General features: G+C 49.5%; 1 protein-coding gene across 13 annotated transcripts in view; it reads right to left on the bottom strand.

Moving 5' to 3' along the window:
• The window catches only part of LOC120455751 (amyloid-beta-like protein), a 41,211-nt gene extending 23,328 nt beyond the window's left edge, over nucleotides 1–17,883 (bottom strand). For 10 of the 13 annotated variants that reach the window (XM_039642175.2, XM_039642180.2, XM_039642181.2 and 7 more), the window contains exons 1-2: nucleotides 17,796–17,882; nucleotides 16,320–16,579 (exon numbers count right to left, since the gene is read on the bottom strand). In XM_039642175.2, the coding sequence (XP_039498109.1) occupies nucleotides 16,320–16,397 (78 nt within the window). In that variant the 5' untranslated portion in view covers nucleotides 16,398–16,579; nucleotides 17,796–17,882. Of the gene's footprint in view, nucleotides 1–16,319; nucleotides 16,580–17,795 lie in introns of all 13 variants that reach the window. The other 3 variants (XM_039642177.2, XM_039642176.2, XM_039642182.2) reach the window with 1 other exon arrangement.
• Between the last annotated feature and the right edge of the window lie 275 nt (nucleotides 17,884–18,158).

The following is an 18,158-nucleotide window of genomic DNA, read 5'->3' as shown; positions in this document are numbered from 1 at the left end:
ATCGCACAGCGAAAAATCCAAAACCATAAATCTCAATACGTGAAATGGCAAATCAATGCGCAGCAGAGTTAACCGACAAATTTACGCTGAATCAGCAAAACAGTCAACTAAATTTACGCCACATTAATGAGCTTACAGGTCGGTACCAGCTACGCAGAAATAAAATGCTGGCTAACAACAATTTAATCTCGACTACAAATTGCGGGGGCACTGAGTGCCCGTGGCAAAACTATTTAATTCAATTTGTATACAATTCCAAATATCAAGCGCTTACAGTTACCGCGAAAAGTAGGATTATTTATTATATATATATATTGATCTAATTGATTTATTTACAGACTTTAATTTATAAAATCTTGTATTTCCACAAAACTATTAAATCTACGTTTCTTTTCAGAAATATGATGCGAGCCCATTTAAGACGAGAATAAAATTCTCTATAAATGTTGAAATGGTTCCACTGATATACAAATTCCCTGCATTATTTATGTATATAAGACTTTTCTTCTTTTCTGTATTAGCTGTATAAGTTTTAAAGAAATAAAAATAAAGTTCACCATACTTTCGGGCAGAAAACGATAAGCGCTTCCACATTCTACATTTTACATTTTACATTTACGATGCCGCAACATTTCTGCCGGCCAAACTGCGAAGTTTTTGAGATTCAAATACCAGGCAAACAGAAACAGTAGCAAGTGACAGCTGGCAGCTCACATTTAACCAAAACAGCTGATTGCTTTAATGGCCGCCCTTTTTCATGATGGCCGCCCTTTTCAAAATGGCTGCCCTTTCGATCTCGCCAGTCGCCATTTGACCAATGGGAAGCCAACGATGGAGAGGAAACTGTTCGTTTTTTCAAAATGGCCGCCCATACTTTTTTCCAGTCAGCAGGCAACGATCATGTCAGCCTGCCCCCTACGCAAATTAATGTTCGCCTGGTACTAAGCTAGCGAGAATTCACAAATCTCGCACAAAATTTCCGACCCGGCATCATTTTTCCCAGTCAAATTGACACTTTTTGGGGTCCCAGATACCAGGCGAACAGAATCAGCAGCAAGCAGCAGCTGGCAGTTTGAAATCAATTGAAACAGCTGATCCTAATAATGATGGCCGCCCTTATTCACGATGGCTGCCCCTTTTTAAAATGGCTGCCCTTTGATCTCATTCGACCAATAGGAGAGCAGCGGAACCGTTACTTGGGATCTGAGTGCAGAGCAGTGATGAGCGACCACGTTGTTCTTGTGTTCGTGTCACGATTTTAGCACGATAGGCACGAAAGTCCCTTGCATTACATGGAGTCGTGCCGAAATGAAGAGGCACGCGGGCATCTCTATCTAAGCGCCAATTTAACTGATCAGCTGATTGTTTTGCACGTGCTATTCTTTCTGCGCGCCTGGTGTCTAAAGTCAAGAACTTTAGCAATTTTACTGTGAAAAATGTTGTTTGCCTGCAGAAAAATCGGGATTTCGTCTGCTGCAGGAGTGCTTGACAGAGATTTTAAATTTATATAATTTTAACTATTTTCCTATAATATCGTTAGTTATTTATTTTCAGCAAGAGGAAAACAATTAAATTCAAAGCATTTATTGGTGAATCGCAATCGGAAGACTACCTATTCCTTGCTGGCTTGGCTCGCGAAAAATCGGCTGGTGTCTGAAATCCAAAAATCTTGCAGCTCGGTTGGGAAAATTATAAGCGTCGTCTTATGTCGTCGAAAGGAATCGCAGGCCCTAACTCACCAGAGAAAAGTCATAACTTAATGCGCAATTATGTAGGATATACAGGAAAGGTTCATAACCGTTTGCCGCCCACCTCCCCTACCAACTTACCACTCTGTTGAAGACGTACGAGTATTGCGAAATTCACTGCTTCGCTGTGCTTTCTTGTAGCATTTTTCTCATTATCTGGATCTGCGCTTTTCCTCTTATATTTTTTGCCGGCGCGGAGTCAATGAATCTGTTCATTCGAAGCTGCAGTGGAAAATGAGCGAGGGGCGTAACGGCGGTGCATAAATTACGAACAGAAGCGAGAAGCGAGCGCATACGTGAAACACGGGGCGTATGCGCAATTTGGCTAAAAAAGACGGCTAGAAAAGACGGCTAGGTGTTGGCGGCGCACACATACGGGCATGCACACATAGACATAATAGACACGCAGTTAAAATTTGAAGCAGCATCTCCCTTAGCCTGTTTTCCAGAGAATTAGCGACAATGAGCGGAAAACCTAATACGTATGTATATCGATTCCCACCAGGATGCGTATACGTGATGCGCGTTGCTGATGGGTTGCCATGGGCAGTGCATTAGGTGATTTAGGTGCATTAAGTGCATCAATGGGTTAATGAGGACACAAGCCCTGGCAGCGTAATGTGCAGCAACTGGAGGGGAATAAGCCGCTTTATCGATATACAAATCTTTCATTCACTGATTTTATTTCACACCAATGATTTGATTATTGAGAGTACGAACTGGTCAGATACCAATTTCGCCCAATTTTGAATATTTCGAATTTTACATCTATATATATATAAACGGATATACTTTCATAAAGGCGAGAAGTGTTGGCAATTTTCTGACCTATCTTCAAATGCATTTCAGTACCCATACGAGTGATTTTCACCTTTTCACTGATCCGTTTTCCTTTCCGCACCTTTGTGTGCGGAAAACAAATTAAAATTGCTCCCTTTTATCAGCACTCACAGCTTTGAATGGACCTCCACTGTCACTAAGCCCCAACGTTTGGTCCAAGCGGAGATCTCTGCCCCCCCCAAAACCCCTGCAGTTTCCCATTTGGCACGACCCCTCATTTTGTGCACAATCAACAACGGGGCGAGAGTGGGAAAAACAAACTTCATTTTCATGAAGCAAACGAGCTTCATTTTCGGGCAGGGAAAAAACTAAACAGAAACTTTTCCAGCCGCGTTCGCCACCTCCTCTTTGCCAGCAATGACCTCTTGTGCTTTTGCCACCTTGACGCCATTTTGTTTTGCCACTGAAACAGCGACTCCAGTTCCCCAATCTTCCCCAAAAATTTCTGCATATTCTGCAGAAAAAACGAAACGGCAAAGTGAACCAAAATGGAAAAACTGAGAATGGGCAACTGAGAACGGGGAAATGCCCGAAATTAGTGCAATTAACTTTAATTGATAGAATTTTTAGTGACTCCTGCCGAGGGTCGGAGGTGGCAGGATTGGGGCAGCACAGTTAGTTGCGGCGAGCTAGTGGGGCGGTTCCATTGGTAGATGGGCAGATGGGTAGTGGGGTTGGGTGGAGCGGTAACAAGCCCATACTGGCTTTGGACACTTTGAAGGAAGGAATTGGAACGGCGCTAGTCCTGAGCCAGCCATCTACCACTGTGATCTCTCTCATAAAAGAATACTCGTACATCTATTCCTTGCCAGCAGTTGGATCTTAATCGGAATGGATCGGAGCAGCGGAAATCAGCACTACTTGCACTCATTACTACTAGAATAGGCGGGCATGCAAAATGTTATTTGAGTTTATTTTATAAACTTCACCCCTTTGCATTCTCGCTAGCTGAGTAACGGGTATCCGATAGGCGAGAAGCCCTCCTTCCCTTGCCTCTGTCTGTGCCCGGACTCTGCTCATTCATTAGGCATCTCGAAAGGCTTTCTTGGGATTTTCTATTGTTGTTCGCCTCTATCTCGTCATAATGCTGCTGCTGCCTCGTATTCCATTGTTCTTGTTGTAATCCGTAAAGTCTGCATTACTTCAAATCCACAAATAACGCAAAAATAGCATAAAAACCCGCCCGAGAGCAGCAACTCAAAATCATTCTAAAGAGTATATATAGAAAGGACCAAAAACCAGGGAATCCAGCACGTAATTTCCTTCTTCCCTGCTTCTCCCCCCGCGCTCTGCTTCTTGTTTTCACATTTCTGGGTGGGCTGATGGGCGGCAATGGGTGGCAATGGGGCGGAAAGCGGAAAGCGGGAAGTTTACTTTGTCGCAGTGTCATTTATTTTGGCATTTTGTCGTTTCCCTTTGGCCTCCATCTCCTGTCTTCAGGTCTAACTGCTGCCACTAAGGCCGAGCACTCTTTTGAATGTTGAAAGAGAGCTAATCGGCCTGCTTTGCACCAAGGAGAGAAACAAGACTGATTTATTTCCAGTGCCTTCATTTGCCTAATGAAAGACGTGGCTCGTATATCTTCGTATATCTTTCAATTGTGTTGCAACTATATATGAAGCAAATCCAGCACCCTGCATTGCGATCTTTGTGATGAGCTTCCCCGCGCTCATTTCCAAGGGTATTTTCCGTTGATGCTTTGTCCCCATTATCATAGTCGTTAGTTTACCCCCGTGCCCCTTCGCTCAGCTAAGCACCCACCAGTGTGCGTTTTTCTGACACGTATCTGTTGTTGTTTTTGTGTGTACTTGTGGTTGTTGCTCCACTCGCACGAGCTCCACACATCCTGCGCTGCGCCACATCCTTCGTACTTCGGCTCCTTCGCCTGAGTTTCCCACTTCTGCATTGCATATTTCAAGGCGCCATGTTTCGGTGTCGATAAGGTAAAATCGATATTCCACTCTGCTCCATATTTCTGTTAGCTTCTCTGGGGTTTTTCGTTTTCCTTCCTTTTTTTTTATTTTTTTTTTTTGGGGGAGGAATTTGTTCGGCTTAACTACTTTGCATCAGACACCCCAAGTGGATGGATGCCTATCCTATCTGAAAAGGAAATACCCCGCTCCGAGCTTCAGTTTCATTGCACTTAGTATCCAGAGTATCCACACACACTTACCCACACACACCTCTAATTCCCCCCAACCCCTATCCCCATCACTGTTACAGACACGAGCAAAACCTTAGCAAACAATTCTCCAATTAATACGGCGAAACCCTGCTAACCTACAAGTCGACGGTTGAAGGGGTCGGTTGGGTGGTCCGGAATGGAAAAGTTCACTGTTCCATTCATCAGCGCCTAGAGGAGGGCGGGGGGAGAGAATGGGGCAGGGGGTGGGGCGTTGAAACTGATGGGAGGACAACAAATTAAAAGGATATCAAAGTTAATATGGAGCGTATTTCAAAGTCGTGCGGCGAATGCTGGTGCTTCCAAGGGAGTTTGCCTGCTGTCGTCACAATGCAAAAGAGCCAGAGGCAAGCTAAACAGCAGAACCACTCAGCCACTCAGCCACACAACCACCCAACCACCCACCGCACACAAACACCCTTTAACCATCTCTCCCGCTCAGTTGCGTCTTGAATGAAAGCTTCAAATTGGTTTCTGCTGCTTCTTGAGCCTTTTCTGTTTTCTGTGGCCCAGAAAAGTATACTACACACAAAAGCAGGCGGAGAGGGGCGGCTGGCGCGGGGCGTGGCCTGGCCTGGCCTGGCCTGGGGGAGTGGCGTAAACAGCGGGGGGACAGGTAAACCGAAATAAATTCAAAATAATTTGTGTAAAATAGACGAGCAGCAAACGATGTTGTCCTCGCACCACTGCCCGCCTCCCCGCCTCCCACCTACCCGCCTCCTGGCCAACAGGCAACAACCCCCACCTAACCACCACCCCCTCTTTCTGCCACAGGCAGCTCGACACATGCGAGAAGCGTGGTGAAATCTGCCGCCGGCATCGAGAACCTACCACAAAACGGGGGCCATGGTGGCAAGTCCCCCCACAGCTGCTGCCGCGCTAAAAGGCTGCCGAAAATGTGTTCCCCCAACAAGGCCAAAAGTTGAACAAACACTGCGGAGCGCAGGGAACGAGAGCACAGCGAGAAAGCGAGCGAGCGAGAGGGGATGTCAGAGAGCGAGCGAGAAAGAGAGACTGAGAAAAGCGGGAGAGAGACAGAGAGAGAGAGAGAGAGAGAGCGCGCAGATTAAGCTCGAGCATTTGGAGCTCTTGAGAAAGTTGCGCTGCGCCCAAGGCGCTGCCGCTTTTATTTCCACACCCGCCCACGCAGAAACAGACAATAGTTTTGTTGCACCACGGCACAATGGCCCCATTCCACCCCCCACCCCCCACCTCCCACTCACATCCCACCACCCACCAGCAACCACCCACTGTGTTTCGCGGGCCAGCACAAGGTCGAGCATTCATTTCCATTCGCAGTCACTCGCAGATTCAGTTGTGGCTCCTCGTTTTCGAGACCATTGGACGCAGAAACTTTTCGCTCAAACGCGGATTGCAAATGGGAAAGGAAAGGAACTCATTTTAATTATAAACCCAAAGTTGGCCATCCTTAATCCCAGGTGCAATGCCCAGATTGTGGCCGAAAGTACAGGGAATATGTACACTAAATCCACTTTCGAAATCGTGGCGGACAAGGAGCAAACACCCGCCAAAGACACTCGAAAAAACTAGGCAACTGCTCGGAATGACAGCATCAAAATGCGGAATCGGGCTAAAATGTAAATTAAAAACACTTTTTGCCGACACAACACACACCACACTGCACACACACGCACATGCACAAGGCTTTCGGTTATCGGGTTCTTGGGTTCTGGGCTTTATTGGGGATCGGCGTGTTTGGTATCGGTGCTAGGGCTCTGGCTTTGCTGGTATCTGGCTGCCCTTCCTTCGGCCTTCCACTTGGGGTCAGGTCAGATCGATAGCCACTCAGAGGTTATAGATGTGTCCCTTCAGTGCTCAGTGCTTAGTGCTGTACGTTGGCACTTGAGAAGCACTTGATACTGATACGTTTCGGTACCCTGTACTATGAATGGTTCATAATCGGAAATGAAACCACTGAGAATGTATCCCTGTCCCTGTCCCTGTCCCTGTCCCAGTTCATCCCAAGAATCGGGTACAGTTGGCAACAAAAGCTGCCGAAGCTGCGGCCAGACCTTTGTCCGGCACTCAGGCCTAACCACTTCATTTTCCGTATCATTGAGAAGAGTTATTTAAGTGCGATTGACACCCCTCCTCCCCTTCGGATAGATATGCATATAAGGCTGGACAGGATGGGCAAATGGGAGAGGGGCAAATTAACTCGACTGTCAACCGCAAAATCACAACAGATGCAGGCGCCACTCAATCACGGTGTTCATGAGCGCGCTTCGAGGGTCCTATTTCATCTTCAGCCCCAACACACAAGTTTCCTCTTTTCGCTGTGCGAAAACTAGGCTCACACACACTCACTCCTCGCCACCCACCACCCATACGCACACTTACATATACACATACATATGCACTAGCACTACTAGGGTGAAGGGCTTGCCTGCGATGAAATATTTTTTACCCGCCCGCAGTGTGACATTGGGGGTAAAAGGGTGAAGGGGGAGCTGGAGCAAAGGGCTGACTCAATATCAATACAGTTTTATTTGCGTTGGGATGATTTGCATCCTTCCGCACTCGCACTCGCACTCGCACTCTCACTCGCTTTAACTATTTTGTAGCACACTTTTGTGCGCAGCGGGGAGCTATCCCAGCCCAGCCCATCCCATTCTACCCACTACCACGATTTATTTACGACACGAACGTTTTTCTGGCAGCTGCCAGGGGCCTGTACACTTGAACACTTGAACACTTGAACACTTGAGCATTTGAATCGCCCGAGCCCGACTTTCGAGCGGCTTCAGAACAAAATCGAAAACGAATGCGAATGCGAATGCGACCTCTCGAGTCACCCGCAGACGAAGTCCGTAATATTGGTCCCCTTTATAAATGTATAATTCCCAACCTTTAACCACAATCCTCTCCTTACTGCCCACTGCCCACTCCCCACTAGATGTCTTTTCCACTCAGTTTACTCGTTTGCTGCTTGGCTGGCCACACGCGTCTCAGGCCATAAGCTCCGCTCCGGATTGCACACACTCGAGCGTAATAACAAAAGTGAGTCAGCTCGCCAGTCTGTGTCTGTGTCTGTGTCTGTGGGTCAAGTGTGGTGCGGTACATCAGCAAATTAAGCGCTCCAACAGTTCATAAAGCGCTGCGACGAGGCATCGATGAAGACATTCTACCACATTCGACTACATTCGAGTACTTGCGGCTTTCGGGTGCGCCAGCTATCGATACACTGACAAGTCGCGTCGTGTGCTAATCCGCCACTAATCAATAAATCGCACAAATCAGCGCTTGAACGCTTGAACGCTTGAAGGCTTGAACCCAAGTGTCCAGCACCCATGAGTTCTCCCAGAAGAGTCATTGCTCTGCCCTCTTTGTCCGCGGAACTCTTCTGTGTCGCCTCCACATCGATCCCGCTCCTCGGTGCAGAGTGCAGAGTGCAGAGTGCAGAGTGCAGAGGCACTCGAAGTATTTAAGCGGCACATGCCACGGCACAAACCATTAGCCGCCTGCTGCTGCTGCTGCTGCGGCCATTTGGGGCGCATATGAATTTAATATAGACGCCAACGCCACTGCAGCTGTGTGTATGTGTGTGTGTGTGTGTGTGTGGGGCGGCCATTATGCGCCACAGCACATACAGCATTATTTTATTAAGTGAGACGAGGCCAAGCGGGGAAACAATGTGCGTTGTCTCACCCTCACCCTCCTGAAGCACCAAGACACCCTGGTCTACGACGAGCACTCCTCCGGATCCATTCAGTGTCCCCCCCTTTCCATTCCACATTGGAACGTGCCAGACGGAGGAGGCACCAGTGGCACCAGTGGCGCCAGCGGCATGGGGAAGAGGCTGGGAAGCGGAGCGCATTCTGCGGCTGCATGCCACTGCACTGGCATGCAGTGTGGTGTGGTTCCTTCGAGCCCCGCCAAAGGATAATTCTCGGACCAGAAGCCGCCTTCCATCGATTTATTTGGGCCGCTGCTAGGCCTGGTTTAAACTCAGCTGCTCTTAAGACTCTTAGAGTGGAAAGGGAAATGCAAATGAAATACTCGCAACTCCAGATTTGTCTGTCCAACTGACATCATTTGAGCTTCAACCTTCTGATGGCAGAAGAATCTAAGCTCCAATCGTGCTGGCATTACCGAGCGTATTTATCTGAATTATCCTTTCTCAACCGGATTCTCCTCCTGCCTCCTTCCACTGGCTGACTGAATGAATGATTTGCCGATTGATTATCGACCAGCCAGCCAGCCTATTTGCCCCACCATTTCGTTCGTCCTGCTCGTCCTTCCCTGAACGTCCTGCTCGCTCATCCTTGTGGGGCTGTCGCGGCAGATAAATTTCATTATCTGCAAACGCAGTCATAAAATCTGACATCGCATCCATTTTTGCAACAAACGGCGGCGGCCTCTGACTTCATTTCCCATTTCCCGTTTCCCCCGAAAACACTTTGCGGGGGCCAAACTGTTCCTCTTTTTTTTTGAATGAATGTGCGAATAAAATTAAATTTAATAGCACACTTTGCGTCGCACATATTGCGAGATAGACACTGGTGATGTCGCTTGACAACGGAGCACCCCGTCTTCCATCTGTGACTGCCGCTGAATGCCGCTGAATGCCGCTGAATGCCGCAGAATGCCGCTGACTGCGTGCTGATAGGCCAATGGGATTCGGGGAATTCGCCAGGACATGAACCAGGAACAAGACAGGAACAGGCCAGCCAAGGACTACAGGACTACTGGGCCAGAGGAGGAATGGAATGGAAGAAGGTGCGGATGCATTACGGTGTCAGCCGAAGTGGCCGACGGGTGACTTTTCGAAGTTTGCCCTTTGATTTGCATTCATTGTTTGCCTCCCCAATTCAGCGCCCATCGCAGTTGGGCAGCCTTCGCCCGAAAAGCTTCGACTGACAGTGGAAATGCGGGAAATCGAATGAAATGGGACTAAAGCCACCAACGGCGATGGGAAAGTCTTCATGGAGCTCTTGAGGGCTGTCAGATAAAAGTGAAATACACGAAGAACCAATGATGCATCGAACATCCACTGAGAGTGGAAGGCGGAGAGAGGACGCTCTTCTTTAATAAGAACACCGGCGAATCTATGCAAAATGAATCGTTAATAAGCCTCGGCATGGGAACTTATCAACCTGAAAGCACTCTGCACTCCATGCAGTCAAGCTGCAAAGTTAACGACTTGACTATATTTGACCACGACTCTCGCATTCGTTTTTTTTTTCTTAGCTGAAAATCCGGTCAAATGCAATTTCGCGCAGGGCAGCGTGATTAAATGATTCCAACAGGGCATGCTCCAAGGAAGCGAAAAGAGTGCTGCCAATTGAAAAGTAATCCAATCGAGGAACCGGCCAGAGAAGAGGAGTAGCAGGTGGGCAGGTGGGCAGATCACATTTTAAGTTCTTCAGGTGGGCAAACACGGAGGGGATGGAAAGGGGAAAGTGGAGGCGCAGCAGGAAAAACAGAGCCGAAAATGCAATATTGCGAATTTATAACACAAATTGCTTATAATCACCCAGCACGAACAAGCGCAGTCAGGAATGGGGATGGAGATGGGAGGAAGTGGGCGGCAGGAGCAGAAGGAGCAGGAGCAGCAGGAGGAGCAGAGCAGAAGGCCAGAAAGCGGAAATGCACGCTGTAATGGCTTGGAAGTGGGCGTTGGCCCGGGCGGAGGGAGGGCGTGGCAGGGGCAAGCCAGCTTTTCTGCGCTCGCCATCATGGCAATGGCATAAAAATCATATTTCCGTTTTATTATTTGCTGTTAATGAAAATGCAAATAAAATTGGATTTTCCGAGCCGCACAAAAAGGCAGCAAAATGAAATGTTGTTGCTGTTGCTGTGGCTGTTGCTGTTGCTGTTGCTGTTGCTGTTGCTGTTGCTGCAAAGGGGCAATGGGGCAGTGGAAAAGCGAGCGGACTCTGCTGCAAATGTATTTCCTGGCGCATATTTCAAATAAACATTTCGGTTTTCGCATTTCAGAATTTCACTGTTTCTGTATTTGTGCATTTATGTATTTCTGTATTTCTGTATTTGTGGATTTGTGGATTTGTGTATTTCTGTATTTTTATGTCGAGTCGACAAATGAAAAGCATCAAAAGAGGAAAATACGAGCAGTGGGTCAGAAGAACGCAGTGAAAAATCATTTGAAAAGCCAGCACAAATATGTGACCCGCCTTGCACCTGAGCACCTGAGCACCTGATGTGGCTTTAGAATTAATTGGGTCATAACTATATGCTATAGGAGCTATATAAGCTATACAGCTATATAAACTATATAAACTATATAAGGTTGGCACTTTTTTCGACGCATGCTAAATTTACCCAAGACAAACTGGTCTTTTTGGCACTCCATGCGGTGGCCGCAATTGAATGTTGAATGGAATTCAACAAGGAGTCAAGAGCACGAAAAATGCGAGAAATGCGAAAAATCCGCAGGAGGAGCGACGCAGCATAAGCTACAAAACTCAATCGCCTGCTCAAGGAAGCCACTCGATGCTCATTGCTAATCACGCCATCGTGCAGAATGATGCACAGCGTCTTGTTGGCTTCCAGCAACCTGCCTCCTGCCTCTTTCTGAAGCCTTGCCCGAAAGCAGCTTTGCCCAAGGCACTCGAGTGGAACAAGCCAAGTCAACCCGACTCAGGCAGGCTTTACTCGTACTCCCTTTCGTTTGGCAGCGAATCGGGATTGCAGACCTAACCCAATTCCGCTCGAGAACTGGGAACTGTAAGCCAGAGGGGCTTGGGGTTGGGGTTGGGGGAGCTGGCTGTTCGATTTGGAAAGTGCCATTTGTGCCATTCAAATGAAATCAGCAACGAACTATTGAGCGGCTGGCGGGCGACACCTTCCACCTTCCATTTTCCATTTTCCTCCCACCCACTAACCCACCGAACACATCCCTCCCAGCCATTCACCATCCACCGTTCACCGTTCATCACCAGCAGCTGGAACCACGACAATAGCAGTAGAACAGTAGAGCAAGCAACGAAAAAGTAAGGAAAAGACCTTCTCCCTCCCTCCTTCAGCGAAATCACAAATTCAAGCACCTGCCACACTCCTCCCTGCGCCCCTCCGCCCCTCCGCCCCTCGCGTCCACACTTGCGAAGTTTTCCCCCTCGTAAATGTTTGCAATACAAATGTATAAAACATTACCGCACGGCTGTGCCAAAGACGTGCTCCGCAAATGCGGAGTGGCGGCGAAGGAGGCGAAGGAGGCGAAGGAGCTCCTCCGATTCTCGCTGGCTTCGTTTTCCCGATGGCTTCCGCCTCCCTTTTGCCGGGACACCAGCTTATGAGAGGGTGAACTATAGTGTTGTTCAGCTTTGCTGGCAGTGCAAATAAGAAGGCCAAGGAGGACTTGACGCCTAGGTCTGTAATGTATTTAGAGCTGAGAGCAGAAAGCTGTGGCAGCACAGGAGAAGGATTAACTTATGCTGAATCGGTGCCACTCAATGCCTCAGTTCCTCAAATATACTCGCACACTAAGGTGTGTAAGCTAATGCACATTTATTCGGCATGTTTTTGACCGGTAGCGATACTTTTATATTAGTTTGACCCCCACTTCCACTCATTTGGGTTTCTTTCATTTCCTTTTGTGGAGGCTGAGCTGTCATTTGTTCTGGATCATTTGCTCTATTGTGATTCGTCGTCGTCGTCATCGTCTTCATCATCATTATCAGTCTTATCAGCAGGGCTGCAAAGTCGTCACCTTGTTGGATTATGGTTGTTGACCCACGCTGGCCCGGCATCACAGCCCATTTATGTTTGCCACTCGAGCCGAAGGTGCAGTGCGATTTTAGGGGCCCCAAGGGCTCAGACACAGAACACAGAACAGCACTGCTGGGCAGGAGCACTTAACCCTAATTCCTGCAACTCTGGCACGCCAACTGAGCCACAGACAATGAACACATTAGCCAAAGTCCTGGCTGCCGAGTTGCTTAGCTCACTATGTCCGAGCCTTTGCCAATGGTGAAATGAAAATGAGCGAAATGCATAATCGAAAAAAAGCATTGGAGCGTAAATGCTTTGTAACTGGATTCAGGAGTGGGCGAGTGCCACGAGGGGGAGGACAAAGCGAGCACACTACGTTACCCTAAACCTTCGATCCGATCCGATCCGAGCCAAAATAAAAGCCAAGCCAAGCCAAGCCAAGGCAACCAAACGGAACGAAACAAAAGCAGGCGAGTGGCGAAGGGCGACAACAAGAAGGACCGACTCTGGCGGGGAACATCAGGGATGTTGGGGTCACTGCACAGCTACAACCACTCACTCATCTACGTATCAACCCACCGCCCCATCCTCTCCAGCAAAGCATGTACTTACATACTCGTATGTGTGTGACATCGATACCACAACTAATGAACGATGAACAGGACGTGGACAGGACTCTGGGACTGACAAATGACAATGGAATCGGGTCGCAATGGCAACTGGCTACTCAAATGACTTACTACGGCTGACCAGCTACAAACCCAATTGAATCCTGAACTTAACCCAATCACGAGCTGCGGTCTCCGCAGCTCAACTGAACCCAATGTGACGAGCCCCGCAGGCAGATGCATTTCCTGCACTGAGAGCATCTGTGGATCTGGGAATCTGTGGAAGCAATGATTTCTATCCACTTTGGCCTGCTTATCGAGAAGGCGCTGTTCTAGCTCGAAATGATGAGCTCAAATACCTAAATACTCGACGCCTCACACTCACATTCTCGTGTGCATGCCGCAGTCCAGAAGACTTTATATGGATGCATTTTCGGATCGAAGCCCGGCATTTCAGAAAAGTTTTGCGGCTGTGGGAAATTCCGTTGCGGCGACTGCATAGCATTCCCGACTGAACCATTCCACTCCCAGTGGGTGACTCATGGGGGGAGGGGGTGAGCTAAACTGCGCCGCCTTCTATCAGTCAGCAGGCAGCGAACTGACTAATTCAGTTGACTCCAGCGAAATCGGGGGGTTTTGCCGATGGAGGAGGAGAAGGAGATGGCGATGGAGAGAGGGGTGTGCAACTAAAGTTGTCCGACAATCAAATGGCCAACGACTGCCAGCCACCCTGCTTCTCCCTCCTGTCACCCCCTCTGAAAGCCCCGTCCTCCTCCGCAGAAAGGGACTTTGTATGGGCTGTTTGGCAGCCACGATTGCGTGTTCCGTTTGCCAGGGGCGGCTGGTTTGAGCCTGGTTTGAGGCTGGTTTGAGGCTGGTTTGGGGGGACACGTCGTTGGCATCGAGTGTTCGAGGGGATATTGTCGGGCATATTGCACAGTGCGAGCCTGTCCTGCCATCCTGCAGTCCAGCAGTCCTGCAAATCCCTCCCTGCCGCTTTGTTTTCTGGATGATTCAGACATGTCCTTATGAAAAAAAGAGTGGAGAAGCACAAAAAATACAAGCAGAGAGGCGATAGCTACGAAGCGGGCGGGGAACTGAGGAGGCAACGCTGAGGGTACACAAACAGAAATTCTTATCAACAAAAATACCCCCAGTTGGCGATGTATGGCTGCAAGTTTGTAGGAAACCACTACTCTGGAAATACCGCTCGAAACACACGGATCCTCACCAGAACTGCTAGCAGTTTGCTCTTCACAAGGAAAAATGATACAATATTAAATTGAGACCGAGTAGAGGGCATTAAATCGCTTTCCCGGGGTAGGTGCAGGGTGGCATGGATGGGGTGGGTGGTGGTCCTAAGCGGGGTGGGAATGGTGGGTGCCAGCGACACAAGTAATCAACGACCACCACAAAAATGACGACGGCGATGCGTGCCCCTGATAACAACGACGCCCGCGGGGAGGTGGTGGTCAGGGGGGGTGGGGGGTGGTCTGACCAGGTCCCAGGATAGTCCTGCCGCGAATTGCAGGCAGCAGCGGTCTAGCATGAAAGCATGGAAGGATGAAAGCATGAATAGCCGAATTACGGGGACGAGACGCGAAGGGGGAGAGTGAATGAACCAATGGAGAGCAAAGCAAATTGCAGGCTGCATACAAAGCAACCGATGAAAGGAGTGCAGTGCGCTAGAAAGCAGCTTAACTGCTTCCCTGGCCGGGATTGGGTTGGAGTCCTGGCTCCTAGCTCCTGGCTCCTGGCTCCTGGCGCCTGGATTCCCGCTGCTGAGCTGGCTTTTCTTCCTTTTGCTTTTCAATTGGTTCGTCTCCACATGAATATGGATTTTATAAGGTTTTTGTTTCGCCCCGCAAGACTGTTCGCTCTGTTCGTTGCCAAGGGAGATGCTGCGATTTATTTAAGAGACGGGAAAGTAAGGCGAAATTGTTAGGGTCAGGCACGTCGGCCCGAAGAGCCGCAAAGAGGAGTTCTACCGCCTGGCGGAAACTGCTCGCAAATGATTTAAAAACACTTTGGCTTAAGCCAGCCATATCCTAGCAACGCATTTCTTCCTGTCGCTCTGTCGCTAGGTGTGCGTGTGTGTGTGTGTGTGTGTGTGTGTGTGTGTGCATTTATGCCAGTGGATGAATGGAGCTGAACAAGGAGATTCGTGGTGAATGCAGGTCCAGCCTCAGACCCATTTGGGGATTATGCCGAGGCAGAGACAGAGACAGAGCCAGGACAGATTCTTTTCGCCCGGATTGTTTGAGACCCCAACTGAAGGACGGACGCATCTCCCAGCCTCGCGCTCCAGTTCCACGATAATTGGTAGCACCTCCGCTGCTCCTCCATGCAAATTGCCATCCAAATGCCAGGCGAACCTGCTAACCTCTGCCATCCGGATTTTGGTTTTCGGCTTTCGGTTGGCCAGTAGCCAGCGACAAGAAAACGGTTCAATTAAGCCAATACTGGCGCACACTCGCGCCCTGTGTGTGTTAGCTAGGCAAACCCCATTCCCCCAACCCCTTCGCGCCTTCAAGCCCTCGATCCTTTAGTGCCGCTGCTAAGCGATGGCACATTTTTCGCAGCATACTTTGCGCGGCTGCTTAGCCCACGGCCACCACGGCACAGTGCTTGTGTATCTGGCTCTCTGTGGGTGTGCGTGTGCGAGAGTGTGTGAGTGTGCGAGAGTGTGCGGTGCCTATGTGTGCGTGGGCTGTGGTTGCGATTGGCATTGCTGTTGCACGCAGAAGGAACACTGCTACTTTGTCAGCTGTACTCGAGATGAAAGTTGGGACATACGAGATAAGTTGTCGAAAAGGCAGCAGTAGGATAGCAGTAGCACCATAAAAATATTCCCTAGTTGCTACAGACCTACTAAGGACACCACTTGCCTTCCCCTTCCCCTTTCCCACTGCATTGCTATTGTTTTGGCTTGAATGCGAGGTTCTCTTTGGAAATCAATTTGTCATCATCAATGCTTTGAGCCCAAACGAAACCATGTTGTAGGGGCCCAGTGTTTTGGCCCACTGTTCTCTGTCAGTTTCAGTTTCTGTTTCTGTTTCTGTTCTGAGTTTCGGCTCATTCGGCCGATGGAACTCCTTCGTTCCATCGAGTATTGTATCGAGTGTGGAGTGGAATGGTCTGCTGTGGTGTGTTGTGGTGTGCTGTGGTGTGCTGTGGTGTGGTGTATTGTCATGTCGTGTGGAATGGTGTGGAGTGGTGTGGTGGGGACTCGGTGACTCGGTGACTCACCTGAACCTGAGCGGTGCCAATGGCCAGGACGACCCAGAGGCTCCTCAGCAACAAATTACGACGCAGCGCGGCGCACATTGTTCGCACTCCTTTCAGCTGCTTGGCTGCTTGGCTGCTTGACTCCTTGACTCCTTGTCCTGTCTCCTGGCGGGGAATCTCCGAGAGGTTGGTGTGAACTTAGCTGCTTCTGCGGCTGGACTGAAGTGCTTCCAGTTGTGGTTAATTGTATTTGCTTTGTTGGCTATTCGTTTAACACTTTGCTGCACAGGCGGACGACGGCAGCAGCAGCAAGAAATCGAAAACACAAAAAAATTTCATTAGCAAGCGATTCGGAATGGTGGCCTTTTGTTTCAGCCTTTAGCTTTCTGGGTTCTTTGGTTCTTTGGCTCTTTAGTTCTGGGTTCGGATTTCTGATTTCTGTTTTCTGATTTCTGCGCTCTGAGGTTCGTACTCCGATTTCGTTAGATTTGCGGTGCCTAAGTTAGCGCAGCGCTTTTCCTTTCGCCGCTGCCCCGAAACCTATCTATGCACGGAAAATGTCAACTCGGAAAACTCAGTGCGTGCGCTTGTGTGTGAGTGGTCGTAGTATTCGATTGTGGAACGTAGTAGAAGAGAGTGCGGGATGGGCGGAATGGGCGGGGGTAGAAGGGAATGGCAGGGAATAGCGGGGGGGGAATAGAAGGAAAAGGAGGGAAAGCAACGAGAGCACTCGCTGCTATCTGTATCTGTCCTGTCGTACCCACTCGCTGGTTCTCCGGACTCCGAAACGGAAAATATGAGTGCCACTATGGCCGCCGTTCTGCGCCTGGAAAACTTGTCAGCTGCAGTCGTCGGGTTCCATGTCCTACGTCCCACGTCCCCCGTCCCACGTCCCATGTCTCGCGTCCCTTGTCACTTGTCCATGTCTCCTGCTCCTGGCAGTTCCCACGCTAATCCAACCCCCAACCCTTCCCCCGCTCTTGGAACGCGAACGTCTTCGTCGGGCTCCTGCGCACTTTCCCGGCCCCTTTCTCACTGATTCTGCGCAGGTGCGCTGCCCATGCTAAGTTGGCCCCCAGCTAAGTTGGCATCACAAATCCATTATTGGCATCGGCTCGCTTTTCTTTTTTTTCTTTTCGAACTTAAATCACTTTGTTTTGGATGTTTCTCAATGGTTTTTGTAGTTGCGTTTCTGTTTCTGTTTCTATTTTAGCACTCGCACTTGAACAGCAAAAAAAAGTATTGAGCTTGTTTTGATTAAGTCAAGTGACTTGTCGGTCGTTCTCTCAGTGTGTGTCTCTGGGTTTTTCTGCTCCGTGACTCCTTTGCTCTGTGGCTCCTCGGCCACCACCTCTCTCCCGCCCGAGCGCGAGAACGCCCAGAGCCACTGGCCAGCAGCCCCTGGCCTTCCCCAGCTGGTGGGGAGCGTGGAGCGAGGAGTGGGCCGAAGAAGCCCCTGGAGCGCTGAGTATCTGGAGCTCTGGCTGTACGCTGTACCTGGCGCTGCGAACGCTCACAAACGACTGCGAGTGCTCTCGCTGCCAGCAATACCGCGAGTCCCAGTCCGAAAGTCCACGAGTCCGAAAGTGCGAATGTGTTCGCGCACTCGTGCGAAAGTCGAACTCGGGCGCAAAGAGCGCAGAGCGCGTGCCCGGGATCGATATTAAGGGCGAATCGAATCGAATCAGGCAACTGGCCTTCGGCCTTCCGCTTTTCGCTTTTCGCTTTTAGCTTCTCGCTTCTCGCTTTCCGCGGGGGTGACAATGCTCGGCTGTCCGGGCTGCGTCGTTCGTGGCCTGTGGAATGTGGCAGCCGAGAAGGACAGCAGCAGCAGGTGCTGCGAAGCAAACACAAAGCACT

This window comes from Drosophila santomea, chromosome X (assembly GCF_016746245.2).
Source record: "Drosophila santomea strain STO CAGO 1482 chromosome X, Prin_Dsan_1.1, whole genome shotgun sequence".
Taxonomy (NCBI): Eukaryota; Metazoa; Arthropoda; class Insecta; order Diptera; family Drosophilidae; genus Drosophila; species Drosophila santomea.
The sequence above is the reverse complement of the archived record's forward strand: the minus strand, read 5'-3'. Positions and strand labels throughout refer to the sequence as shown.